Raw genomic sequence first — 27,744 nt, forward strand, 5'->3', positions numbered from 1 at the left:
GGACAGCAGCACACCTGGGGACAGCCAGCCAGCTTGGGGACAGCAGCACCCCTGGGGGACAGCCAGCCCAGCCCAGCCCAGCCCAGCCCAGCCCAGCCCAGCCGACACCCCCGGGATGCTCCCAGAGCACGCCGGTGTCGCTGCCGTGCCGGAGGAATCGGGTTCCTAATGATCCATCCTTCTGTTCCAGCAGAGGCTCATTAAGAGGACAGAGCAGCGTTTCCAGGACAGCCTCACACACAGACACACACAGAGGTGTTCTACGAGGGGCAGATCGTGTCCAATCAAGTCAAACGCCAATTAAGATGAGCAGTGGTTGTTGGCAGGAGGCTCTGGACATGGAGCAGCCCTGCACGGGGAGGGAGCAGCACTGCCTGTCTCCCCTCCTGCCCTGCAGCCTCCTCTTCCTCAGCAGGATGGTTCCTCTGAGGGATGGGATGGGTCATGCAATAGGGGAGGATGAGATGGGATGGGAAATTGGGATGGGATTGGAGTGGGTTGGATGGGATAGGATGGGAAAGTGGGATGGGAAATTGGGATGGGAGAGCACATCCTCTTTCCAGCCAGACACAGCTCTCCTGCACCATGACCCCACCAAGCATTCATGCACTTCCCAGCCCCAGAGCCCCTTCCTTCTTAAAGGGGAGGGATGCGGATGCAATGAGCCCCCCAGGCAGGTGTTTTATCACACACCATCTACACCACACCTGGCCCCAGCCTCTTCTTGAGGCTTCATCTTCTCCACTGCAGCCCTGGACAAATCCCAATGAGAGTCCTCAAAGCTCCAGCCCAGATCTGGGTCAGAGCTTGGGCACTGGGCAGTCTTCAGCCTCATCCCAGAGTCAGCAGGATGTGGATCAGCCCTGAAGTGGCAGCTTTGCTTCCCCTGTGTTGGGGGAGAACCCTGAGAAGACCCTCCAAGGACGCAGAGGTGCACAGAGGAAGGGATGGGGGAAAGGAGGAGGAAAGGCAGCCACGCTGTGCAGCAGAAGGGTGAGATCAGTCGTTTCTGGATTTATAGAGGATTAGATCTTGCTGAGCACATGCTGAATCAGATTAATACTATTAACATTTATGAATTATCCTCTAGCAATTAGCCGAGACGTCCTCCAGCACAGCACAGGGAGCTGCAGAAAAGGCAGCCCTGGGCTGTGGGATGCCAAGAGGTGGCTTGGGCACTGTGGGGAGGCTGGGGTTGGGCTGCTGGACCCCACAGCAAGGTCAAGGGCTCATTGAGCAAGCTCCTGGGCATCCCAGTGAGCTCTTGTGCTCCTCCAGCAGCCTGAGCCTCGGCTCTTCAGGTGCTCCTGGAATTATAAAGCCTTATGTACTGAATAAATGTATTTGCTTCCTAATTATACAGCTGTTGGTGGTGCTCCCCCTTTGCTCTAAGGCATTGTGCTGCAGCTGGCAGGGAGACCTCGCCAGCAAATTCCAGCCAAGAGGAGGAAGGGGGCAAAGGCAAAGCCTTGAAGGCTGGGCAAGGAATGAGCAGCTGAGGAGAGGGGGAAAATACAGATGACCAAGGTGGCACAGGCTGAGATGCTGATCCACCAGCCCCATCAGCACCAGGGTCACCACGGGCAGATTCTCCTGCCCACACATCTTAGACCTTCTGGCACAGCAAAGGGGGGAAGAATTTGTGCAAACTCAATTTGCTCTCCTGGCACTGTTGTATTTTTTGTGCATTTCTCTGGGCAGGGACAATTAAAATCAATGAAGTCAGTTTTGCTTTCATGTTCTCAGTGCTGAATTGGTTGAGATAAAATCACATTAAAGAAACAGCTACATATTTAAAGGTAGATATTGCCTGCACTGGAATTTTCTTTCATGAAAATCAATGAAAGCACTTCTCCTAGAATTAAGGCCTGATCTTTTTTTTTTTGTTTTACACTCCAAATGAGTCCCAATTTTACAATATACGAGCACAAAGGCAAATCTGAGTGGAAGGTTTCATTTTAAGAAGAAGGGAAAGCAATTTTCAATACAGTGTAGCAAAAACATTATTCCTACAGGAAAAAGGGGGAAAAAAGTAATCATTATCTATGAAATAGTTTGTGTTGAGTCACAGCCCAGGGAGGATTGTGCTCAGTGAGTGAAGGGCTAGTCAGACAGATAAATTGATTTTAGAAATCAGGAGGAGAGAGAAGTGATGGAGGCAAGGGTGGCAGGGAGGGCTCAGGACCTGGCAGGAGATGTCCCAGGGGCTGGTGGCAGGAGTTGTCCAAGGTCTCAAGTTGTTCATCCTGGCTGGACCTTCATCACACACCACAATGCCTGCTGTCCCACTGCCATCCTGCAGGCAGAGCTGGGATTGGGGAATTGGGCTGCAGCCTCAGAAAAAAAAAAAAAAAGTCCCAAACCTTCTTTTGCCTCCATCCATTATTTTGGAATAATGCAAACTGACAGAACAGGATGGGAATAAAAATCTCGGCTCTGCAACAGCTCCCCAGGGTTGGGGCACATCCCTCCGTGCCTCAGTTTCCCCCACAAGCCAAATGTCACGCAGGAACAAATGTGACATCCACCACCCTCTGCTCCCTTTCCTGCTGCAGCAGGGAGACAAATCCATCGTGCCACAGGAATCCACAAGGAAACGCATCTTCATTTTCCGAGCGGCACCAGCCCTCGCCCTCCTCCCGCCTGCATCCAGCTCCGTGTTTATGTTCAGCTTCCCGGGAAACAAGAGGCTCGTTACCATGCGGAGGGCGACAGCAGAGCGATTAGTGAAATTTGTTACCCACATGCTCTGAACAAAATTAAATTAAAAGTGCTGCTTTGCTGTCAAGATAAGGGCCAAGCCGGAGAGATAATTTTTCACTCTCAAACACTCAATTACTCGCTGAGGCTGTATCAGATACAATCGGAAAATAAATAAATAAATAAATAGGAAGACCCGCACTGCCTCCAGGAACAGATGTAAAAGCCTTTATCTCCAGCGCAGTCCAGGGAAGTTAAAGTGCCTGCAGCCACTGCAGCTCCAGCAGCATTTACCTGCAGCCCCTGGTGCTGCCCAGCCCCAGGTCCCAGCAGCAGCCCCTCTCCCAGCAGCTCAGTACCCCTGGCACGGGCAGGAGCATGAGAACACCCCCACACCTACAGCCACCAGCCATGAAGGGAGCAAAGAGGAGGCTGGAGCAAGCCCAGCCCAGCCTCCCTGCACAGCCCGAGTCCAGCAGGAATGGAGAGGGACTAGAATGGGTTTTATGGGCTGTTGCAGTGCCTCATTGCTCTGCAGGCAAAATAAGCCATCATGAAAAAGCACCACATTTGTTCACTAGCTGGAAAGGCAGCATCCATGACGGAGAGCAGAGAATGGCTGGGAATAAGGAGCATCCCCCACAGTCACAGTGCCTGGACATCACAGTGTGAGCATGGCTGTGGTGCTGGGGTGCAGCCTGCAGGGAGGGAGGGACCCTGCTGCTCTGGGGCATAAAGACAAGATTTGTATCATGAAGGCAACTCACTTCTGAGATTTGGGGATCTGCAGGTCACATGGGAGCTGCGGTGTCCCCTCTGGGCTGCTCTTTGCTGGCCTCACAAAGAGCAGCACAGCTCCATGTGCCATGAACCAGCTGGGTGTGCACCAGGCTGACCTGTCCGTCTGTCCCTGCAGGCAGCAGCTGTATGTTCCTTCCTGAGGGATCCTAACAGCTCTGTGTGACTTCCTAAGGAATCCTAACCTGTCCATACCGTGGGCTGACCACACAAGGAGGGGATGGACACAGGGCTGCCAGGAAGGGAGAAGCATCCCCAAGGACAGACAGACATCTCCAGACACAGCCAGATTCTTCCCTCATGTCCCTGGAAGAAGCCCAAACTGACACGTATGCTTTATCACCTTTTGTGTCCCACTGGATTGCCAACAGCATCTCCCCCAGTTCGAAGGCGAGTCAAGCCTAAGGCAGAGCAGGGAGGCAATTCCCTGAGGAGTATGGAAGAGTGGAATGATGTCCTGCCTGCAGCGTTCACTCAGCTCCAGCAAGGCCAGAGGCACCAGCAAAGAGAGCAGTACCCAAATTTCATTCTGCACCTCGTTTAGTTCCCCATGAAATAATAACTGCCTGCTGCCTCTGGAGATGGGAGAGGATCAAAGCAAAGCTTCCTCATATGTAGTAGACTCCGAATACCTAATATTCCCTTATAAAAGGCCTTGTTTTAAACACCAAATACAGAGGCAGATCAAAGCTCAGCTTCTCATTTCTCTAACAGCCCTCAGAAGGCTCCGCCAGCCAGCCCGGCACATGCACACACGGGGCTGACACCAATCCAAGGTACATAATTGAACTCTGCTAATTTGTCAAAACCATCACCGCGTGCTATGGAAACAGCCAGGTGCCTTGTTCACAGAGACCTCAGCTGAGGAGCATCCCAAAGCCATGCCCTCCCTTCCCTGGGGTGCTGGGGAGCTGGAACAAGAGCTGTGCAGGAAAACAGAGTGGGATGTTTCCCCTCTTCCTCTTTCAACAGGAGAGGGCAGGAGGGGTGAAGCAATCTCAGACCCAAGTGTGAAGGAACAGGCTCAGGGTGGTGCAGCTCGAGCTCAAGCAGATACCAGAGACAGCTTGAGGAGCAGCAGCCAGCTGAGGACACTCCAAGAGACACCCCAGGTGGGTGGACACTGTGCTGGGTGCCCTCAACCATCACAGGAACAAAAGCATCCCTTTGCCTTTGCACCCCATGCTTTGTGTCTGGGTTTCCAGCAACTCTGTACCTGATCTTTGCTGGACAGAGAGTGACATCAGCCCCAGACTCAGGGGTTTGGCAGCAGGTATGGGAACCTCCTGGCAGGTCCCAGGGGCTCCCAGCAGGTCCCAGAGGCTCAGACTAGAGTGCAAGGGAGGGCAGACAGTCTGTGGGTCTCCAAGACAAATGGGCTTGGGATGGCTCAGCCCCTCGCAGGGTTTCCATATGACACCATCACTTTTCCTGCCTCAGTTTCCCCCAACCCAGGAAGCTGAACAGCATCTGCTGCACATTTCTGTGTTACAGAGCAGCTGCTCTGTGGCCTGAGAAAGCAGAGGGAGGTGCAGGAACCTTGACTGTGCCTCCCCTCCAGCAAGGAGGGGCTCATTATACTCACAGAATCCTCAATGAGATGGGCACGGAGCTGATACAGCCTTGGAGTTACAGTGCTGCTGCTTCCCCCACACCTTTCACTATTTGATTTCATCATCAGGCAGGTGCTGCCTATGACCAGGGGAACTCAGGGCTGCACGGTCAGACCTGGAGCTGAATATAGTTTGCTGGGCACAGGGCAAACCCACCCCAGAATGAGAGGAAAGGAGCAGGAGTGGAGTTTGTGCACAGGGCTCTGCCTTCTTGCTTTAGGGGGATTTTTGCTACTAATATTTTCCTCTCAAACTCCGAGTGGAACCTGACTGAACACATCCCCTCCTGAAGCATCAAAGCTTTGATACAGCCCTGCTGGCCAGCGGGGGATGTGGATTCACATCCTTACAACACTGTCAGGTTCTCTCTGACAGAGACTTCAGCGCTGGTGGAAGGTGTGATGACCGACAGTCCTGGAGACCAGAGCCATCTGTGCACCACAGCCAGAATGCAAAGAAGTTCCCACAGTTCCTGGTGCTCCCAGGGGAATGGGAAAGGGGAGCCAGCCCCCACAACAAGCAGAGCCTTGAGGTGCACAAACCTGGTGCAAATAGGTTGCAAGAAAGTCTGATTTCTGGAAATCCTTGAGGAGTCAGTACTGAGGGTCAGCAAGAAGGAGCAAACCAGCCATTCCTGGCCCCAGCTGAAGGCCAATTCAGCCTCTGAGCACAGAGCTGTGCACAGCCTGACAGCCTCTCTCAGGACTTGCTTCACTTGGAAAAGCAATCTGAATTCCAGCTCCCTTGAGACTGCATGCCACAGAGCAGAGCTCACCCTGATCCACCAAAGTGGAGAGTGGGGAGCTGGTGTGGGCACAGGCAGGGCACTGTGGTGAAGAGAAGGGTGTCTCACTGAAGATTTGGGAGTGAACAGAGCATTTCTTGGCATAAGCCAGCAGTGCCTCTTCCAGCTCAAATCCCAGAGATGGGGCTGAGCCCAACAGCAAAGGCCAAGACTCCAGGGGAAGACCTCCTCTGCTTTATTCCTTACACTCTTCTGCTCTATAATTTCTCCGGAGACTTTCCAAGGACATGGTAACATCAGTCTAAGGGTATCCCACAGCCCTAGAGGCTGGGAAGGTGAGTGGTGCAGCATGCTGTGACCACAGAAGGTGCTGCCTCTTACTTCTCTGTGTATTCCTGCACTGAAAACCAGATACCAATGGGTCTGAGCTACCAGAACAAACTCTCCCTTGCTGAATATTTTCCTGTAGGAATGTCTCTCTAATCTGCCTTGCCAAAGCACTGGAGAACCTGCTGTCCTCCTTCTCCAGGAGACACAGGAGGCCACTTAACCAAGCTCAAATAAAAGCAAACCTGCACACCTCCTAAGTGGAAACTTCCCATCGCATCATCTGGAATCAATGCCTTGACAGTGCAAGTAATTAGGCTCAATCCTACAAAATCTTATCCACGGAGAGAAACCCCAAGGAATCCCTCTCCTTGGACCTGATAACTATCCAAAGGCACCTGCAACGACACGCAAGCCTGGCGAAATCGATAGGGGAACATCATTGTAAGAATTAACTGTATCTGACGATGCATCCTTCTCTATTAGAGTTACGATCCCGTCCAATTATGGATCTTGGCTGAACTTGTAATTATGAGTTCGGTACTACGACTTCCCACTACTCTATTGCTTTGCTTCCATGAGGAGAGGAGAGTCAATGAAAGGATAATGGAAAATTCCTTTCAAGGATGCAGCGATGGCCAAATTTATCTAGACAGGAGGGGAAGTACAATGGGGACTTTATGCAAGACAATTCCCTCTGTTAGCCCCCAGTGAGCATGAACAAACCAGGTTCTCACAGCATTGCTCAAACACTAAGGCAGATCTAACAGCCAGCCCTGTGCGACGGTGCGAGGCAGCTCTGCCTCCTGAATTCCCTTCAAACCCAGCCATCAAAGCTGCCCAGGTGAACAACAGCTTATTCACAGGGAAAGAAAGGAATTCTTCCCATTCATCTGTTCCTTTATATTTGCCCTACAAGGAAGCTAAAACCAACAACCAAAAACCAACATAGACGTCAATAAAAATATCTTTGTACCTGACATCCAGTATGAGCCTTTTTCAAGAGACTTACAGAGCAGTTGACCTCAAGAGGAATGACATCAAGGCAGCCTTGCAAAGATTTGTCTGCTTGTCATTAAAACAGTTTTCCATCCTTTCCTGTGCCCTATCACCCCTTTTCTAGTGGAAGCTGAACAAAACCCAAACTTCAGTGACTTTTCCAAAGTACCCAAGGGCTGTTACAGTCTGCCCAGTGTTCCTGAATAAGTCACTGCAAAAGCTACTCCAGTACCTTGGAAACTTGATTCCTGTACCAGCAGTGTTTTGGGACAGCTTCTTTTGTCCCTGTTTGCAACATAACCAATCCCTTCCTCCTATCACACAGGCATGAAGATGATCAGAGGGATGGAACACCTTTCCCATGAGGAAAAGCTGAGAGAGTTGGGATTGCTTAGCCTGGAGAAGAGAAGGCTTAGAGGTGAAGAACTGCAGCTTTCCAGTACCTGAAGGGAGCTGGAGAAGGACATGGAATGACAGGACAAGAGGAAATGGCTTCAAACTGGCAGAGGTCAGGGTTAGAAGGAAGTTTAAGCTTAAGCTTATTGGGAAAAAAGTCTTGACTATGAGAGTGGGAATGCCCTAGCACAAGTTGCCCAGAGAGCTGTGGCTCTCCCTGGATCCCTGGAAGTGTCCAAGGCCAGGTGAGACAGGACTTGGAGCAACCTCAGATAGTGGAAGGTGTCCTTGGCCATGGCAGGGGGTGGAGCAAGGTGATTTTAAGGTCCCTTCCAACCCTAACCATTCAGGGATTCTGATTTTATCATTTTCCCCTGAATGCAGCTGTGTTTGTACCACAAGTAAGGAACTCGGGAACCCTCTCATCCTTTTCATCAAAAGCTCATTTTAAACATGGTGGTGATTTCTCTTTCTTCTAAAACACATAAAAAACAAACCCCAAACATATAAAATTGAAGGCCCACAGCCTTTGAGCAGGAACAACTGCAGCACACCCCTGTGCATGCGTGAGTTTATTCCTGTGCACAACCATCGAGCTGATCAGAGGTGTTGAGGCAATTTCACATTCAAATAAACACACTGGAAGCATTTATGGGAATGGCTCATCATGGAAACAAATGGGGCCTCGTGCTGCTGCGGTGGGCACCGAAATCTATCTGGCTGCCACGCTCTGCCGAGGCCCGGCTCCCCGCACAAAACAAATGGAGGGAGCAGACCCACTGTGCAATTTTTAAATTGCTTCCCAACGGAGTTATTTCCCCACAGTGATTTTTCAAACCCAGTAGCAGCAGCAGCAGCAGAACTCGTCCTCTCCTCCACCAAACAGCTCGGGCTGAGAGTCCCGAAAAAAACCAATCCGGCGTGATGTGACAAGAGGAAATGCGGACACTAATTTCAAACTCCAGATGATATTTCAGTTTCTTGGCTTCTCTAACTCACAAAAAGAGCCTAAAGGGACTTGGGTCTACAAATCCCTGCCCCAACCCTCGTTTTGAATTTGTTCTTTTTAATTGCCTTTGTGCCAAGTGGAAGGCTGGGCAATTTTCATCCAATGAATGCTTTGCATGGGAAATAAAGGGCAGAAAACAGGAGTTTGGAGCAAGGAATTGCCAGGGTAACCATCCCTGACAGCTGCACCAGTGCCAGGATGAGGACAGACACAACCACTCCCCACTAGTGCAGCTTTGGGGAAGTGCCAGGGCATGTGGAGGGTAACTGATATTAGAAACCATCAAAGAAACCCAGAACCTCAGCAACATCACTGGGAAATGGGATTTACGGCTCCTGCACGGTGCTGCATCACACAAACTACACATTTTGGGACGTGCTTACCACCACAGACTGGTGTGGCTATCCTTTAGACTCGGGCAGTGTCAGACACCATCACCCACGGGACAGCCAAGGTGCTCAAGCATTTCTTTTCCCCTGGCACCAGTGTGCAACCACAGCGACCTTTCGTACCTTTGCTTCGCCTCCGGCTCCGATACTGCTCCGTGTAGAAGGTGAGCTGGGTTTCATCGTCTGCCTCTGAGCCAGAGTTGCCTTTGGCACGTCCAAACCCGATCCCACCTGCAGGCAATAGAGAGGAAAAAATCAGCCCTGGCAGCTGGGATGCTCAGGAGCAGGTGGAGCCAGGAGCTCCTCAGCAGAGCTGAGGATTTGGCCAGCAACCCCCACTCCTTGCTAAGGTTCTTTGCTTGGGGTCACCAGTAGTGATCAGGAATTTTACCACTCATTATTTCATCAAAAATCAAGACCCCACAGTGTCCATGGTGATGTGAATGTAAGAAGACACTTCCTACCCTCAGAAATAAAAACACAAATCTATTTCAAGGAACTTACAAAGAAAACCCCTGAGTGTGGCAGCTGCTCTCCCCAAGGACACCTGCATGATGAAATGCAGTGAATTTTAGCAAACCCAGCAAGGACAAATAGTACAGGGGAAATACAGCCCTTAGGGGGCACACATGACCCCCCTGAGTGTTTTTCCTGCTCCTCAGCACCCAATTTGGCCCATCTGCTTCCCTGGTTTGCTGTGACAGCAGCATTCAGGATGGCAGGAGCAGGGCTGGGCCATGGTTCACCCGGCCTCCTCCTCTCCAGATATGGTGTGGGATGCAGCAGGAGCCCAGCTGGCTCCATCCCCAGACCCACCAAGAAGCAATGGATACTTAAAAAGCACCACAGACTCTAATTGGCAGAAGTCCTTCAATCTTTGCAGAGCTTAAAGCAAAGAGGCCTCTGGGGATTGACAGTGGCCCTTTAAACTGCCATTAAAATATTTTACTGTTTTTAAAAAATCTTTTATTCTAGGCAGCAGCACAATTTCCCCATTTCTTGGCAGGAGAACAGAAAATGAGCGGTGCCTTCTGCCCTCTGAAATCCTTAATCACAGCGATGAGAGGTGGCTGGCAGGAGCCAGAGGGACGCCAGGAGCTCGGCACGTGGCTGCTGCCCTGGCCATGCCCTGACCTGGCCGGGCAGTGCCCTCCAGGGTAGTCTCAGCAGCAGGGCAGGAAGGGGCTCTGCTGGCTCCTTTCCTCCTGGAAGCAGCAGGAAGGGTCAGTGCTTGCACACAGCAGCATTTAGTGCTTGGGCAGGGGGGGTTTAAAGATCCCAAACCAGGACCCATCATCAACCCCTCTTCAGCCACAAACACCACAAAAAACATGATGCACCTGCACCAAGGGGTTTGAGAGACACAGCAGAGTGGTAAGTCTAATAAGACTTATTTGCATGAGTGAGGAAAATCTTAATTAACCTGGGCTTCTAACACAGGCTTTTGGGCAACCAGCCAGGGCTGCAGCCCTGCTGCAAATCCCCTTCTCACTGAGCAGGGGCTGCTGCAGTGGCCAGGGCTGGGGGACAGACACCAGCTATGGAAGAGCCCCCCTACTGCTGAGAGCTCAGCACAGCCATTGCCCCTGCCTGGGAGAGGAGCTGGACGCTGCCTGTGCAGGCAGGACATCCCTCTGTCACCTTCCCATGCACCAGAGCTGGCCCCTTTTGCACAGGCAGATGGCTGGGGTGGACAGAGGCACGACGTGGTGCTCTCTGTGCTGTCACACCCCTCTGAGGTGACCAGGCAGCTGGCACAGGCAGCAGCTGCTGTGCCAGCCCCCGGCCCAGCCCCCTCCGGCCACTCTGCGTTTGTGTGCCGGCTGCGTCCCCGTGATGGATGGAGCTGACATGTTAAATTACTCAGGCTGGATGTCTTCAGAGAGCTGGTGACAGCGATATTGCATTTTCTGATTACCCAGCACTGAGCAGGATGTATAAATACAGCAGTGGTGAGACCCGGCGCAGGTCCCCAGCCCGCAGCGGAAGCGTCTCCTCTGCCCCAACATGCAGTGCCAGAGGTCAGCCTGGCAGCACGAGCCTGGGGCACACACATGGCTGCCAGGGAGGTGCTTTTACACCTTCGTGCCATCAAGGATGCTCGACCACATCTCAGTGGTGGTTTTGAGGATCTCAGAACCCAGTTGAGGCAATCTGGAGGACACAGGGACACTAATCCTCAAGTAATCCTGCCATGAACCTGATTTCATGTTTAACTGGCCCCAAAATCTGACCAAATTAGCCCAGTGAGGCATTTACAACTGGGGCAATGCCTCCTTTTGCAGGTCCATTACCAGCCTGGGTCATAGGCTGCTCACCAGGGCCTGGGGCTGAGCATAAACATGATGGGGCCAAGGATGCTCATGGCAGAGAGCACCCACGAGCAATTACTGATGAACAAGGACAGCATGCAGGTAAAGCCAAGCAGTCCTGCCTGCTAACATTCCCTTTCCTTCAGAAAGAGGGAGAAAAACACCCAGTATCAGAAAATTAAAATATCCTAATCACTGCAATTGGTTATAAACTGGAATAAGATGCTTAAAAGCACCTTATTCCAGTTTATAACCGATTGCAGTGATTAAGATATTTTAGTTTCCAGAGAACAGGGAAATGGCAGTTTCGAAGGGCTGAGTATCAGTAATGCACTGGCAACTCTCTCCAGCAGCTCTCACAGGGAGGTACACCCTCTTTACACCCAGTTTACTCCTGCTTTTGAGACCGGAGAAAAAACAAAGCTACCCTTCCTCACCCAACCCATCTCCTGCCCAGCTCGTTCAGCAGGGGCAGGAGGCAGGCGGGGAAGGGGAGCTCAAGGAAGATGCTCTTGTTTCTAATCCTGTTTGCAGATTTACAAGCTCGTTAATCCCTTCAAATAGATCTCAGCTCAGGCAGGCGCCGGGGCAGGGCGCTTGTTCTGAGTGCAGCATTAATTTAGTGGGGAGCAAGGTGGGGTGCCAAGGCAAACACCTCGTTATGGTGCAATTAAAGATGGTCCCGTTAATGCAGAGTGGGGATAAGGAAATAAAATTCAGGAACCAGAGTTATCCCCAACGACTTTTTGTTAGCTGAAGCCACATGTATATTTTCAAAAGCGAGATTTTTGTCTTTAAAGAGGAAATAAAGAACAAACGTGACATTTTTAATCCTTTCCCTGAAGCCAGGAGGTCGTAGAACATCTCAGGGAAAGAGCTAGAGATGTAAAAGGAATCAAAACTGAGTTAAAATAAAGAAATAAGTAACAGTAGCTGTTTGGATAACTCCTATCTGAGGCCAAGCTGACCTCAGCTACTTAATCCTGCAAAGTTGGATGTTATAATGGAAGTGGAAGCTTAGTTTGTCCCCGGCGGTGCCACCTTGGGTGACATCTCTGTGATCTTTCTGCCCTGCAGCCACTATCAATGGAAAAAAAGATTCTCCACATCCTTTTCCTCCAGAAAAAGGGCAAATCCCTGCACATACCACAGAATTCAAGACCCACAACTTCCCTCATCGACCATGTTGGGTTCACCCCATTCCATGCTCACTCACCCCGTGCAATGTTGCCTTCTGGGGGTTCAACAAGGCCCTCTGTTCCCAGGCTTCCCAGGAAAAACTGGGTGAGGAATGTCCTCCCCAGCACAGCAGCAAAGTCCATGCATTAAGAGCTGGCAGGACAATACAACGAGCTACGTGGAAATTTTCAGTTCAATTAATTTAACCCTGAAAAGAGCACCAGAAAACTGGGGGGGGGGGAACAAAAACCCCAAGTATGGAAGTATGGTCAGAGAAAGGTAAATTAGATGCAGATTTAAGGAGAAGAAAAAAAAAACCCAAACATTTTCTTTTGAAACTTACCCAGTCAACACCAAACTCATAAAAGTATAAAGAAAAAAAAGCCCTTTAAAACAAAGCACCCTGTGGCAGGGGTATGTTCAAACACACTGGCTTCACATACAGCTGGGGAAAACTCTTCCTCCTCACCAGCCTTCCCTCTTCCTTCTGTCTCCACCCAAAACACCACCAGTGCAGGAGGTGCAGCAGCCAGGTGAGAGCTCCATGGGCTTCCACTGTGGAAAAACTGGCATGATGCTGACCCCAGACAGCAGCCCTTGCACAGCCTGATTTCCACCAAGGACCAACTCAAAGAGCTGGACATGATATCATGATTCAGGTGAGGTGAAAGCCCCCAGGTGAACTCCAGAAAAGCCTCACCAGCAACATGTGATGCCCCACAGGCACCACAGGACAGTCAGACAGGGCAAGGTGAAAGCAGAGGTGTCCTGGCAAAAGCAGGACCACGGATGAGCCCAGCTGAGCCCCAGCTCCTCCCTCAGGGACCTCTGGCTAACTCAGGGCATAGCCAAGACCTCCAGACCACAAGAGCTGCATCCCCTGCAGGCAGCACATCGTGTCTCAGGAGAAGGACCATGATGGGTTATTCATTCCCAAATCCAGAGTGTTTTTAAAGCCCTGCCCCAGGAGAGGGCACCAGACCCCCTCTCTGCGCAGAGCAGCCACCCCCGGGGCCAGCTCCCAGCCCGGGCTGGGCACACAGCTCGGTCCCTCAGCCAAAGCCACAGCTCAGCCCCTGCCCTGCCGCCTCTCCCCAGGGCATCGCTTCCCGGCTCTGGGGCAGCCAGGCTGGGATGCTCCGGGGCTGCGTTTCAGGATCAATAAACGCTCTGGAATGCAGCATCCTTCCCTCCAGGTCTGCCAACCCCCAGCAAAGACTTCTTCCTTCCAGCCCAGCCCTCCCACCCTCGGCTCTCTCCATCCTCACTGTCCCTCAATTATTTATAAGCTCTGGATGTGCTTCACTCCGTAGAAGTGTTTAGGGAGAAAGGTTGTATGAAAGAGTCATTAGACAAAATAAAGTTATATGGCATTGTAAATAGAGAGGGTGGTGTGGTTTGGTGGTTTGTTTTGTTTGTTTTTTTGGGTTTTTTTTGTTAAGTAAATCTACTTGGGAAAACAGCACCTTTCCCAGCGCTGCTGGAAACACTCAGGGCTAAATCAGATTTAATGAGGAGCAATGGGCAGCAGCTTATGCACAGTCAGAGCAGGGAAGTAAAGCAAGGCAAAGTTTATCCCTGATTTGTTTCCCTTGGGCTGGGGATCAGGTTTGGATGGTTTATCCCATCCTGAAGCAGTAGCACTCGCAAACCCTTTCAGAGCCTTTCCACAGAGGAGGAAATCCTTCTGCTATGTGCATTTCCTGCAGGGAGAGTGCTCCAACTGTAGGGCTTTGATGAGGTTAAACATTAATTAAATCAAACCACAAGAAAATAATTACACACATGCATCCATCAGGCTGACTTGTCACTACTCAGAAACAAAGTTGGATGCAAACCCCATCAGCGGAACTGTCATGAGGCCGTTAGAAGGAAATGAATGTATCCCAAATGGACAATTTCATTTAGGGGGAGGAAAAAACAACTCTCGTGGATTGCAATGGATTAATGAGGCAAAGGGCTTATGTTTGCAACTGGATGGAAAATGTAAACATCCCCAAGTTGTGGTCTCATCCTTTACCCTGAAGGGCTGTTTGCACTCCAGCCACTTGCCTGCCGGAGGCACAGGTAACCACAGGCTGTAAAAACAAAACCTCCAGCACAGAAGAAGCCAGGGAATGGGCAGGGAAAGGCATGGATCAGCCCAGCAACAGCACCCAGCCACCACCTCTACAAGGAAAAAGATATTTAAATTAAGAGGAAAAAAGGATGGATGGGATGGGGCTGTGCAGAGCAAGATCTCCACTGGAGACATTGGGACTGCCTGGCTTTTGGGGGATCTCTGAGGACTGAGAGCTTAAAATCTCTTCTTTAGGCTGTGCTTATGAAGGATCTCCATGGCTGAAGACACTGAGAGTCAGAGTCCCCTCTTGAAGCCCATGGGGTACATTCTGCCAAAGGCTCCTGACCCCTCACAGACTCTGGGCACAAAACAATCTCATTTTCTCATACTGAGGAAACCAGTGAGGAGAGATGGAGAGGGGTGCTCGTGTCCTGATAACCACTGACTTCCCACGGTCACTAACAGGCAGAGAAACCCTGGGGAGGTGGGAAATGGGGTGGGGGTGTCTCCAGAGACTGAGGACAAGCCAGGCTGGCTCAGGGCCACACTCTGCTCACACTCAGCCAGAGGCTCTGCCTGCAGCTGGGCACTGTGTCTCCTCCTAAGCCCAGCTGCAAGGATTAACTGACTTGTTCCATTAGTGACCAAAAAGCCTCTTACCTCCAGTTCAGAAATGAAATAAAAACACACACAAAAGAAAGTAAAAACAAAATAAAAAGAAAAAAAAAAAAGAAAAAAAGAAAAAGAAAAAGAAAAATAGGCTGGAGCAGGGAATCAGGGCAACTTTCCCTGACAGTCCCTGTGGACCCCAAAGCACCCACACTAAAATCCAGAGACAGGCATTTGAATAACTACTAGAAAACAAACCAAATAATTTAAACCAGTTAAAGAGTCAGAACATTTTCTTCACACTAAGTAAATAATTTATGGGCAGAGCTATAATAAAAAAAAGCCCTCTCCAGGCCTGTATCGCAGGAAAACATATCAGGAATAAAAGATCGCATTTCAGACTCATAAATAAATGAAAAACAAAACCAAGAGTAAACAGAAAGAAAAGTATTTCCTTCCCAGCTCCCAGAGCTGACACAAAGACCCTCATTGCACTGTTCAAGGGACCTTTATCCCCATCACCCCTGAAGGGATCTGATATCTCCTCCTCCTCCAGAGATGGAGACCTGGACCTCAAAAGGCACAGCCTTTGTGTGGTACAGCCTTTAGATCCATGAATGCTGTGCTCCCACTCTCTGTGCAGCCCCTAAAGCCCCCAAGCATTGGGAAAGCAGAAAGAAGAGACGTCCTAATAATGTGAGTGACAGCCAAAATGAATTTCACCCATTCATGAAATTAAAACCTGACAAGAAATTATTTCATTGTGTTTCAGCTGGGGCAGCTGACAGGGACTCTGGGCTTGCAGCAGGATCCCCTGGAGTGGACACAATGTGACACAAGTCACAGGCACCTCCACCAGCCCACCCAGAGGATGCTGTGTGGGGTTTGTCCCTCTCTCATCCCACCACAGAGGAGCTCTGGTGTCCCCAGGCTCAGCAGTGAGGGTGAGGAGGCTCCCACCTTCCTCCCCAGCCAAGCTCCTCTGGCCATGGCTGATGCCTTGCTGTGGCTACCTAGAACAGAGGCTAGACAAGATGAAGACAATAAAAGTAGGTATTTGTAGTAATTACATATCCTCTGAACAGAGAGAGACATAGTTCTCTCCCAGGATTTTAGAAGCCGTGGGAAACTTAGAGAGAAGAATTCAAACAATTATTATCTCACTTTCTGTAACCATTGTTTATAGATATGATTCTCCAGAGTGTGCTATTTATAGTTCACCAATAGTGTGAGAGAAGATTCCTAAAGGCCAATCAGGTCTTAGGTCCACCGTTGTTTCTGTAAGAACTGTAGATTTCTAATAATAAAGTGTCTTTTCATGCCTTCTGATGATGGAGTCTCTGTATCACCCTTGGCTGTCCACAGTACCCCTTCAGTGATAGGCATTTATTAAAGGCCTCCAACAGCTACACCTTGGGCAGTCAGAAGCCTCCCAGAGGCTGCACCCAAGCTGGACAGTGGTCACGAGTTTTTCAGACAGATATAAATTTGGTCTATTTGCATATCAGGGATTAATCTTCTAATTACATCTTCAGGTGATGAAGCCATACACCCCAAATATACCCCCAATTCACTTCTGTTTGTACTTTTTGTGGTCTGAGGCATCAGGGTGTCCTTGGATTTCAGGCTTAGAAGGATTTCTTTGTCTGATCAAAACATGAAGACTGTTGCTAACACTTCATATGGAGTTTAGAGTCATACACTAACGCGGTACAGGATTTGTAAAACATAAAAGCTCAAATCCTAAGGTACCGTGACTACATACCTCTGTCACTGTCATATTTTCTGGAAAAATCCCTTTGCCAGGATTTCTCTCCTAGGAAGCTGAGAAGCCTCAGAGAAAAAAGAAAACAATATTATCTCATTCACTTCTCCTGTGTTTTGCTGCTTTGGAATGTGGTTTGGACATTGTTGACCAACAGGTGCATGTTTCATTGGTTGCATGTGAATTGTTTTTTACTGATTGGCCAATGATGACCAAGCTGTGTTGGACTCTGGAAGAGAGAGTCACGGGTTTTTCATTATTATCTTTTAGCCTTCTGTCTGTATCCTTTCTCTATCCTTTAGTATAGTTTAGTATCGTTTAGTATAGTATTCTTTAATATAATATAGACCATAAAATAATAAATGAGCCTTCTAAGAACACGGAATCAGATTCCTTCATTCCCTTCAGTGACGGGGACCCAGCAATCACCACGTACCTCGGGGCCGGCTGCGGCGTTTCCGTCTGCCCACGGAGGTGCTGCGCAGCGCGGGCTGCAGCTGCCCGATCTCGATGGGCGTGTTGGTGCGGAAGCTCTCCTTGAACTTCTGCATCAGCGACTCCACCGTCTCCTGCGTCACCTCGGGAGCTGCAACACCAGCAAAGGGGCTGTGGTTACAAAGCGCCAGGGCCACCGTGTCCCCTCTGCCCATTAAACCTTGAACCTCTGACTTCACCCACAGGGACCCATCTGGCATTTTTCAGTTCTTACCAAAGCCACCCATACTAGAAAATTGTGAGTTTACAGAAATTGTGTTTTCCATGCTGCTTTCCTGTTGGTATTATACTGCAAAAGTTCCATACTGTTGTGTCCTTATCACAAAAGTTTCATTCCTTCCTGGTGTTTTGTCATGGGCAGCTCTTCAGAGCACTAACTCTTTCTTCCTCACAAAGTAGCCAACTGACTCCAGTTCAGCCAACCCACTCTTTTACAGCACCCAGTGCCACACCAGGCCATGCAGCAGCTTCCCTTCCTTGTCTCTAAATCCCACATGTAGGACACAGTTTGTGGTGGTTGGGGTGGGGCTGGCCCAGCCTCATCCCCTGTGGCACAGCTGTGAGCAGCACTGACAGCAATGAGCCATGGAGTGCCCAGGTGTGATGAGCAACCACCAAAGGAACAGAGGGCACACAGGGGCAGTGCATGAGCACGAGGGGGATAAAAGGTTGGGCTGAAGGACAAGAAGGGTGACACTTGCAGCATTCTGAGGAGGTATGAGGTTACTTTGTATGGGTTGAAGCTTTTTGAAATTGTATGGTGATACCCTGTGTATCATGGCTGTCTCAACTGTGTCATGTGCTGTGACACCCACAAGTGATGAGGTGATGTCCTCAGCCTCCCCAGGGTGCTTTTGTACCTCTCTGGGCTGCAGACATGGTTCTGAATTCTGCTGGGGCTTTTGGGAGAGGGAGAACCAGAGAGCAGATTGGGATGGCTCTGGAGAGGATCCCTCAACACAGTACTGGGAGACAGAGAGAGAGCATCCACCCAGTGACATCAGGCAACAGAGAAACAAGGATCAAACCCCCTGCCTGAGTTAAGTGCCAGCAGTGGGAACCATTTCAGGAAAGCTACAGAAAGAGAGGGAGCTAAGGGACCAGCTGTGTAATGTCTTTGAATTTTCCAGTACCGGCTCCCCCAGGAACCACAGATCAAAGACAGAGCTCCCCAAAGCCCCCAACGTTTACGGTAGGCAGAGCTGAATCCTGCAGTGTCAGATGCCCCAGCAGCCAGCATCACAGGAGGAAAAAATATATCCAGAGCAGAGAAAGGTCTCCAAAGAGCACCCACTTCCATCCCCACAGCACACATCCCCCTGATGTGCCAGGGAAGGATGCTGTTGCAGCACTGGGGTGGCTCAGCCTCCTGCTGCCATGTTCACAGAGGGAAGCTCAACCCTGCAGCTCCCTTGCCCAGCAGAATGCGTGGCAGGGCTTCCCCTGAACAGATGGAGAGTTATCCAGACCTTGGGGCTGTGTGACACAGGACTCGTGGAGGTGGAGCAGGGAGCTCTGGAGTGGCTTGCACAGCTGAGGCTTATTTACCAAAAGGAGGCCAGGAGGAGAGCACAGAGGGAGGAGGAGGAGGAGACCATGCCTTCAGCGAGGTCACAGCAGTCTCAGGGCCCTTGCTGGGCTGATGGGACCGTGGTGACTGTACCCATCTGGCCACCACGCTGGCACAGCCATCCTGAGGCAGCTGCTCCCACACCTGTCAGTGGAGCAAGCACCAAGAGGAGGGGAGGGGGGTCCCTCAGCCACTGGCTGTTTGGGATGATGCGACAAATACCACAGGAATTGGGAGCAAAGGGCTGGTGCAGCTCACTGCTCTGCACAGGTGTGCCAGCACATTGTTGGCTTCTCTGTGCCCTTGAGCTCAGGGGTTTGGAGAAAGGGAATCAGGAGGGAGGACAGAAAAGTAAAGCAGAGGAGAAAAAAAAAAAAGGAAGGGGAAAGAAAAAACAAATGAATGAAGGGAAAATGAGAAATTAGAAAAGACCCTTGTTGACATGATGTCAGCAGAAAGAGTTTGGCATGGGTGGGCAGCATAGGAAAAAACCCTCAGTGACAAATGAAAGACAGCAGTGCTTCAACTGTGTGAGCATGAGGGGTGAAGGATGAAGGGAGAGCCCTTCATGCACTGCCAGCAGTGCCAAAAGGGAGAGAGAAGAGACCACTGCACCATAATGGAATGAGACAGCACTTGCTGGGGCTGTTCATCACATCCACGAGACAGACAGGCCACTGCAAACCAAACTGCCCTCTGGGCCTCCCCACAGCAGCCCTTGGAGGTTCCAGCTGGTCAGAAAAAGATGGGAAGAAGCACTACTGTGGGGTAGACAGTGGCTTTAATAATTTGCTTTAAGTACAGACCAGCCCTGAATTGGTCAGGCAGTTGGATTAAATGACCCTTATAGCTCACTTCCAGCTGAACTGTTCCATCCTACACAACCCTGCAAGCCCCACTGGACTGCCTGTGCTGATGGGGAGTCCGCCAGCAACTCCTGGCACCTCCACAGCTCCCACATGCTGCTCCCCAGCACGACCAGCACGACACAGCCACGTCAGCAGTGCCCAGGCACCAGCTCCTCCCAGCACTGCCCAAACATGACACATTCCAGAGGCGACAGCACTGTCCTCCCCTCCAGCACAGCTTGCCAAACGCCTTCTCTCCCCTCCCCAGCTTCCAGGATAAATCCACCCGGGCTGCTGAGCTCACATCTTCGTCACTGTGCTGAGAGATTCTCCATCCAGCCTGGCAGAGGTGGTGGGATCCACCCCGAGGTTTGGCACAAGGCTATGATCTCCATCTCCCCCCAGGAGCAGGGGAATCACGAGGCTCTCCAGCCCCCACAAAATCAGCTTCCCTCTCTGGCAGCACTTTAAGGACACAGCTGAAGGTCACCCTACCTTTGCAAAGCACAGCACACATTCCTGACGAACACCTCCCTCCTGTCCACCCCCATATTCTATTTGAAAAGTGATTTGCTCTCCTCATGGCTCCCCTATTCGTTTGCACGTCTCCCACAAAACAATTCCTACCCAGAGCCATTCTCTCCTCCTTCCTTTCTGCTGGCACAAATTGCAGTGGGAAAATATGTTGTTTGGCTTAAAAATTACAACAACAACAACAACAAAAAAAGTAGTCATCAGCTGAACAATATGAGCAATGTTTGGGTAAAAATACGTTGCAATGGAGATGGGAAGCAGCAGCATTTATTTCAGCACAGCCAGGAGAGCTTCACCCTCCCAGACACACTGGGTGGGTATGGGGGGCTGTTCTGGGGACATGCCACAAGCAGGACCTCACCATGCCAGGAGGGATTCCCCATCTCAGAGTCCCAGGCCTGGATCAGTGCAACCACTCACAAACCCTACTGGAGAGATGAACTATTTGTGAGCCCCCACCAGCTGTGCTTGGGTGTTGTCTCCACTATTCCAAGACATTCTCTAGGCACTACGAAGCCTCTCTGACTGTGCAACCTGTTCCCAGCCAGCAAGGCCAGGCAGTGATGGAAACACACCTTAGCTCTCAGGAAAAAGCTCTCAGATTTGTTGAAGTGTTTCAGTCCTCAGACGTGGCCTTGAGGACCTCAGTGGAGCAGCTTCTCCACAAACTAGGCTCAAACCTCATGGTGCCATTGGGTGGTGGGAGAGCTGGACAGTCCTACAGCTTGGGGTTTGCATCTTATTAAAACAGAACAGTGAGGTTTATGGTCTGCAAAGGTGCCAGCTTCCATGAGCCTCAAAGTCTTTGGTGTCTGGCTTAAAGGTTCTTTTACTGGAGCCACAACCACCCGTGCTCTCCTCACACAGCACCTGCACTCCCACAGCTGCAGGAGGACAACTGGCAAGGCAACAGCAGTTTTTATCAGAGCTTCCCACACTAGGCATGGACTAAAACACATTTTTATAAAATACAGGTTTTTAAACATCTGGTTTTCCCATTCCTCTCTTTGATTTGTGGCTGTCAGAAGGCAAGTTATTGATCCCTCAATATTAACAGTGGCCACAACACTCCCAGAGTTTCAGGGAGAGGAATAACTCCAGAGCGTCTCAAGAGCTGCTCAACTGAGCATTTTGCAACAAGACAAACTCAATCAAGGATTAAATGGAAAAAGTTTGGGCACAATTAGAAGCCACGGTTAGTGGGGTTTCTACCTCCTGACCTGCACGGTCCTGTGGAGGACGCAGCCCCCTCACCTCAGACACTGGCTCTTCTCAAAGACTCTCCTGCCCTTTCACTGACTACTTCCAGTATTTTTCACATCTGCTTTTTCTAGGCACAGGGCAGGGGACTCTCCTGGGAACCACTGACTTGGGTTCTAAAGGTCTAATTCATCATCACGTCCCTAACACACTGCGGGAACACCAGGAAAGTGCCAGTTTAATAACATTATAATTGTTTCCTCCAAATCAACACCCTGATATTCAGCAAGCTCATTTTGATGTTTCTCGATCAATATTTTAGAAATTTGTGTTCCACAAAGTATTTCAAGAAATTGACTTTCTGATCCTATTTTGGAACAAGCATAAATTTCACAATACTGGAAGTTTTCCACATGGTGGAAACCCTGATTTCTCACCAGCTCTAAATAATGGGTGTTTGTTGCTTTTCGAAGCATGAAATAACTAACGGTGTTTGTTCTGAGACTGGGATGTGGACTGATTTTCAACAGTGCCACCCTGAAGGTACTGAGCTCCACAAAGCACAGAGCTTTAGTAGCATAAAATTAGGTAATTACACTGATGCTGATGTGATGACAGTGGGAGAGATTTGTACAACAGCTTTGCATGTACCCAGAGGAAAACACATCTGGGGAGCCACATCCTGCCACAGAGCACAGGAATATGGCAAAGGCAGGAGGAACACTGTGAACTTCACCTCTCCAGCCATCAAACCTGTCTTGAGCAGAAGAGCCTGTCCCCTTTGGTCCCCTGACCTCCAGCAGTCCATGTCAAGTGCCACTGTGTCCAAGAAACACAGGGAAGCTGCTGGTTGCATTCCACAACCAACTCAGGACATATATATCAGTTTTATTTAAATACATAAACATATCTGCATAGATATACTTTTATTTAAATGTATATCTCTATATATGGAGATATATATATACAAAAAAAACATCAAAAGCAGAGATGAAGGAGGATCTGCAAATAGCTCTTTTATGAACTGGGGCTCTCACACACAGCAACAGAGGGAGAGAGGAACCCAGGAGCATTTTGAAAACAGCCTTGTATTCCGTGTTGACTTTTTCTTTCTTCTCTCTCCTGGCCCTTTTTGTTGAGTTTTAAAATATAGGCTGTATACATTTTTTTAGCACTGCTATTAATACATAGCTATTAATACGCAGCTATTAATACATTAATAGATTATTATATACATTAATAAATCTGTCGCTATAAAAATAGATCTTTATACGCAAAAGTCTGATTTCAATTGCAAATTGGAGGGGGAGGGAAGCAGAAGAAAAGATAAAGTTTTATTCAAGATGTCTCCTTTGAAGGAAACTGAACAAATGTACTTTCCTCCTTCATATATTCATGAGATGACTGCTTCCCTACCCTGTTCTCCACCACCCTCAGCTCCGGGCTCGGAGCCAGCACAGCCCTTATCTGGTACGAGGCAGGGGAAAAAAAAAGTCCTGATAGGATCAGAAGTTTTCAGTAGTTTAACAAATCTGGGAAAAAGTCTCCATTGGGTTCTAATAAAGCTTTAGGAGCGTGACGGGAACAGGGATGCTGGGAAAGGCTGGTGTGCAGTGGGGAGGGATGGAGAACAGCATCCTGCAGCTGGGACAGGGAGCCCAGGGCACCCCAAAACCCTCCTGGACATGCACCCACTCTTTGCTTTTCACCTTCATTGCCAAGCTTTGCCATTTCCCCCATCTGCATGGAGCAGGACAGAACATCTGCAGCTGCCATGCTCACTGCAGCTGGGTGGGCAGGAGCTGGCGGGACCCCCATCCCGCTGGGAAGGGATGGGCAGAGCCGGAGCCCACGGCAGCACCCACCCGGCACCGGCTGTCCTGACCCTTCTTCATCCTCTCTCCAGTCACGGCGCTCAGTCACTTCCCAGCTAATTGCCTCCACTCATGTGTGCAAACTCACCGTTTACCGGGAAATGTCACGGAATGTTAATTTCATTGGGAATGCGCTTCCATGTTTTTATGATGGGAAATGAATAAGCATTGTATTAATAGCATAATTTCCAACTCCAGCCGCAGTCGTGGCCCCGTGGATGGATGCTGTGAGTTACTCATCACCCTGCACCTTCCCTGCCTCTCCAGCTCCCTCCTTTCCCTCCCCCTCTCTTCCCCCACTTCTCCTGTTGGTAATTAAGATAATGCAGTGTAATTATAAACATATTAGGAAAGATCAAACGCTGAAGAGCCGCGGTCCGACAGTCCCGCCTCTGCCTCACACCTCTGCCTGGAGAGCACCTCTCGAAAACTGATGGGTCCCTGCACTCCTGGGGCTGCTCCAGCTGCTCCTTCCCAGGAGCTGTTTCTGGCCAGGCAACCCTCAGCTCTTCAACAGGGCAAAGACTTTCTAGCACACTACTTCCCTAATATGTACAGGGCATTTATTTCTTTATCCTCTTTGTCCAGCAAAGAAAAACTTTTGGTGGTGGGGTGCTGCCTCATCTCCCCGCAGGCCAGCACTGAGGAGGTCCAGTCCAGCAGAGACTCCATTTCCCATTTTTGCAGCTCTAATAAAACCCTTAACTTAGGGTTTTTTTAAGAGACATCATAACTTTTTTGCTTAGGTAGCCAGCAGAGAGGATGAGGGAAGATGGGCAGACCCTCAGTATCAGCTAATGCTCCTCAAGTTATCAAATAATTGAAAAGTTAAATAAGAACCCTCTGGAGGAAGCTTCCCGATTTGGTGCTAATGGGCACATGGAACAGTCGGGGCTAATGTTGCGTGGAGGAGAGACACTGTCTCCAGAGCACAGAGATTACCTCCAGCTCCCTCCCTCCACCACACAGCTCCTGCAGCTCTGCAGAGCCAGAGGAGACACTGCCCCATGGAGCCTGCTGGGATGGGGGCTTGCTGAGGGAAGGAAAAGGTCCCGTCCCCATCTGTCTGAGGAGCCACTGCTGGAGGACAAACCTGGCGGCAGCAGCACTTTGTCAAGTGAGTGTGAGCAAGTGCCAGCACCCCAAAGGATGGGCGTGGGCAGGACAGGGCTCCAGCAACACCCACAGCTGGCCAGTATGGGTGGGAAATGTGCCACAGTGGCCCCCAGCCAGTCTCCACCACTCCCCAACTCCGTGCTCAGGAGCATGGTGCAGAATGAACTTTTTAGTTAGAAAATACATTTCCTCTGCCCAGCGGACAAAGTGACATTTTTCACAGTACTGACAGTGCTGTGCCATGTGTCAAGATGAATGAGGGAGTGATGCCAACGCACAGGGGAAGGACAAACTACCAAAATCTCCCAATGTGGCCAGGAGATTCAGCTCCAAAAGCAGCGCCAAAAGGAACAACAACCTCCTGCACTGGGCAGGACATGGGTGGAGACAGCAGGCAGGAGAGAATGAGCTGAGAGCTGGTTTGTTAGCTGAGGAGAAGACCTGGGAACACCCAAAAAGCCCAGGATATCAAAACCAAACCTATTCCAAGCCACGCAGGTGAAGTGAGGCTGAGAACTGCCACACTCACGGGACCCAGTGGGAGAGTCGCAGCAAACGCCATAACTCAGCGGGGCCGTCAGAAAGGATTGATTTGAAGCACCTTGTTAATAAGTTTCCTCTCCCACTGGTCCTTCAGGGAGGTCAGTGCCTAATGATAAATGGGACTGGAAGGTGCCTGCAGACCCAGTATCAGCACAGGTGCCCAGCCTCAATCCATCTTCCTTAGGAGCCAGCTGACAAAACCGTCTCGGTGCCGCAGCCAGGTAAAACACAACCGATGGGAAGAGGACACGCAAACAGAGTGAAGAGGTGGTGCTGCAGCTGCCCTCCCTGCTCCCTTCTCCATAAAACCCACAAGTCTGGGATGGAATGATGGGGGAAAATCTCCACACGCCAACCGGTGGAGCCACAATACCACTAAAAGGCAAGGAGAAAAAGGGCTGAGTGCTGTGGTGTAAGACAAACCCATCACTCGTTCAGGTGACAGCATCCAGACAAGCCTCAGCTCTGAGCCCCACATCCCCAGGGCTGAGTCCTAACCAGCATCTATGCACTTCCAGTAAAAATGGGGAACGTTGTGGAATTGTTCTCCTTCATCCCACATCCTCTTCTGATCGGTCTGACTTCAGAAACCAGTGGCAAGTTTTCAATCCATGCTGATTCCATGAAAGCACTATCCCTGGAAGTGTCCAAGGCCAGGTTGGATGGAGCTTGGATCAGCCTGGTCTAATGGAAGATGTCTCTGCCCATGGCAGGGGATTGGAACCAGATGATCTTTTAGGTTCCTTTCAGCCCAAATCATTCCAGGATTCTGTGACAGGCCTGGTCAGAGCTGAAGCTCTCCCAGGTCCTCTGCATTGCACACAAGATGCAACCCAGCTGAGAAACTCAGGAGAGGCAAGGACACCTGAGATCCCCCAAGGCAAGTAAACAACCATCTTTTTTTTTTTTTTTTGATTTACCATCAGGGGAAGAAAAAGAGAAAAAAAAAAAGAGTCATCTTGAAGCTAATCTTGGTCAACAACTGTCCCACAGCCCAGCTACACTTTTAAATAATGTAGTGCTTTATCAAACATTCATAGTGATGCACAAAGTGATGAACAATGTGTGCCTGGCATTTATATAAATATAGCTCCTGATGGCTTATTTTCCTTGGACAGCCAACACTTCACAGCTTATCTTCTGTGAGCTTGTGATTTCGCCTGGATGGAAAACACTTTGGACACCTGGGGAATCAGGACTACTGCACATGAAACTGCCATGACATCCCCACTGGACATCTGCAGCCCCAAAAAACTCCACAAAATTCCTCATTCAAGAGCTACTGCTGACTTGAGGTGCCAGAAGTCACCCAGCTCTGGCTGGAAGAGGGGGCAACCAAGGGTATTTCTTCAACTTGGGATATTGTGGAGTGTCAGGGTGAGACGAGTCCAAGCCTTGCAAAGCATCCGGACTTCACAAATCCAGCATCTCTTCAGGATGCTCAGCAAAATGCTGGCATAATAAACCACTCTGTTTCTGTTCCAGTCCCTATGGCCCCATTGAAAGCCACTTTTCCAGCTGCTTCTTCCCTCCTCTGTCTCATTAAATTAATGAGCAGGTTGTAGCAAAGAGAGGGCAGAAAAGCATTAAAACTTCTCAGGAGCCCACCCCACCAGCCTCTTCTCCACAGCAACAGTTGCCATGGGCCAGGAAGAGCCCTGGCTGACCCTAGGTGTTTACACCTTAATTAGTCATTAAGCATGGGCCACAAAACCCATGAGCCAGGAGTTGTGGGGCCAGCAAAAAAAGTCCAAAACCCCAGGAGCTTCCCTGTCCCTCCTGTGCCATTCTTAGAGAGAGGAGTATGTAGGATATAGCCCTTGTGGGAGAGATGTCCTGAGTGTGCTCCCACACATCTGTGATGTGCTTTGATCCACATCCTTGGGGGTGTAAGGGAGGGGAACTGTGTCCCACAGCCCCACCATTCCCTCCCCTCACACTGTCCCCCAACACTGGGGAGGACAACCCACATTTGGGGTGGAGGTAACCATTTCAATGGGATGATCAAAAAAAACCTAAAATTCCAGCCTGGCACCTCTCCATTGAGATCTCCAAAGACAGTTAATACATTAATATATTAATTATGACTGTGTTTATCTCTGCAAAGCACAGCTTTTCCCTGGCAGGTCAGGACATTTTCAAATCCACACTGAAGCCTGAGCTGGCATCACCACAGAACCAAAGACCCAATGGCATGGCTGGCGTAACCTCTCTAACTGGGGCCCTCATTCCCTTCATTAATACATTCAATTCAGCTACAATTGAACATGCTGGGCTTGAAAACAGCTTAAATGTCTCTGTTAACTAGAGACACTACCTAAGCATGTCTGGAAGTGCTTCCCTAAATTAGGAGCCAATTCCTGCCCTGTCGAGCCCCCACCATTTTTTTTTTTTCATTTTTTTTAAGCTGAAAGTTGCAGCTGTTTTTTTTTTTTCAGACAGGACTAGAGGACTGTGAAAAACCACTTTTCACTGGCAAGCTATGAGAATATACATTTTCAAAGGTCCCTATAAATTACAGAAAGAGTTGGCTGGGATTAGAGCTGGGAAAAGCTGATCACGTACAAAGAGGGTCATGATCCCATCAGGTCACGGGGAAGAAGAGCCCCAAGACACATCAGATGCTGGCCTGACGCAGTGTCCCATTTTAGCCTGCAGCCC

At 49.9% G+C, this 27,744-nt stretch overlaps 1 protein-coding gene across 2 annotated transcripts in view; it reads right to left on the reverse strand.

The window, feature by feature from the left end:
- ASTN2 (astrotactin 2) overlaps positions 1–27,744 on the reverse strand; it is a 319,347-nt gene that overhangs the window by 206,661 nt on the left and 84,942 nt on the right. For both annotated transcript variants that reach the window (XM_064393831.1, XM_064393833.1), the window contains exons 4-5: positions 17,340–17,489; positions 9,100–9,207 (exon numbers count right to left, since the gene is read on the reverse strand). In XM_064393831.1, the coding sequence (XP_064249901.1) occupies positions 9,100–9,207; positions 17,340–17,489 (258 nt within the window). The remainder of the gene's footprint in view (positions 1–9,099; positions 9,208–17,339; positions 17,490–27,744) is intronic.

Source organism: Passer domesticus, chromosome 18, assembly GCF_036417665.1.
Source record: "Passer domesticus isolate bPasDom1 chromosome 18, bPasDom1.hap1, whole genome shotgun sequence".
NCBI lineage: Eukaryota > Metazoa > Chordata > Aves > Passeriformes > Passeridae > Passer > Passer domesticus.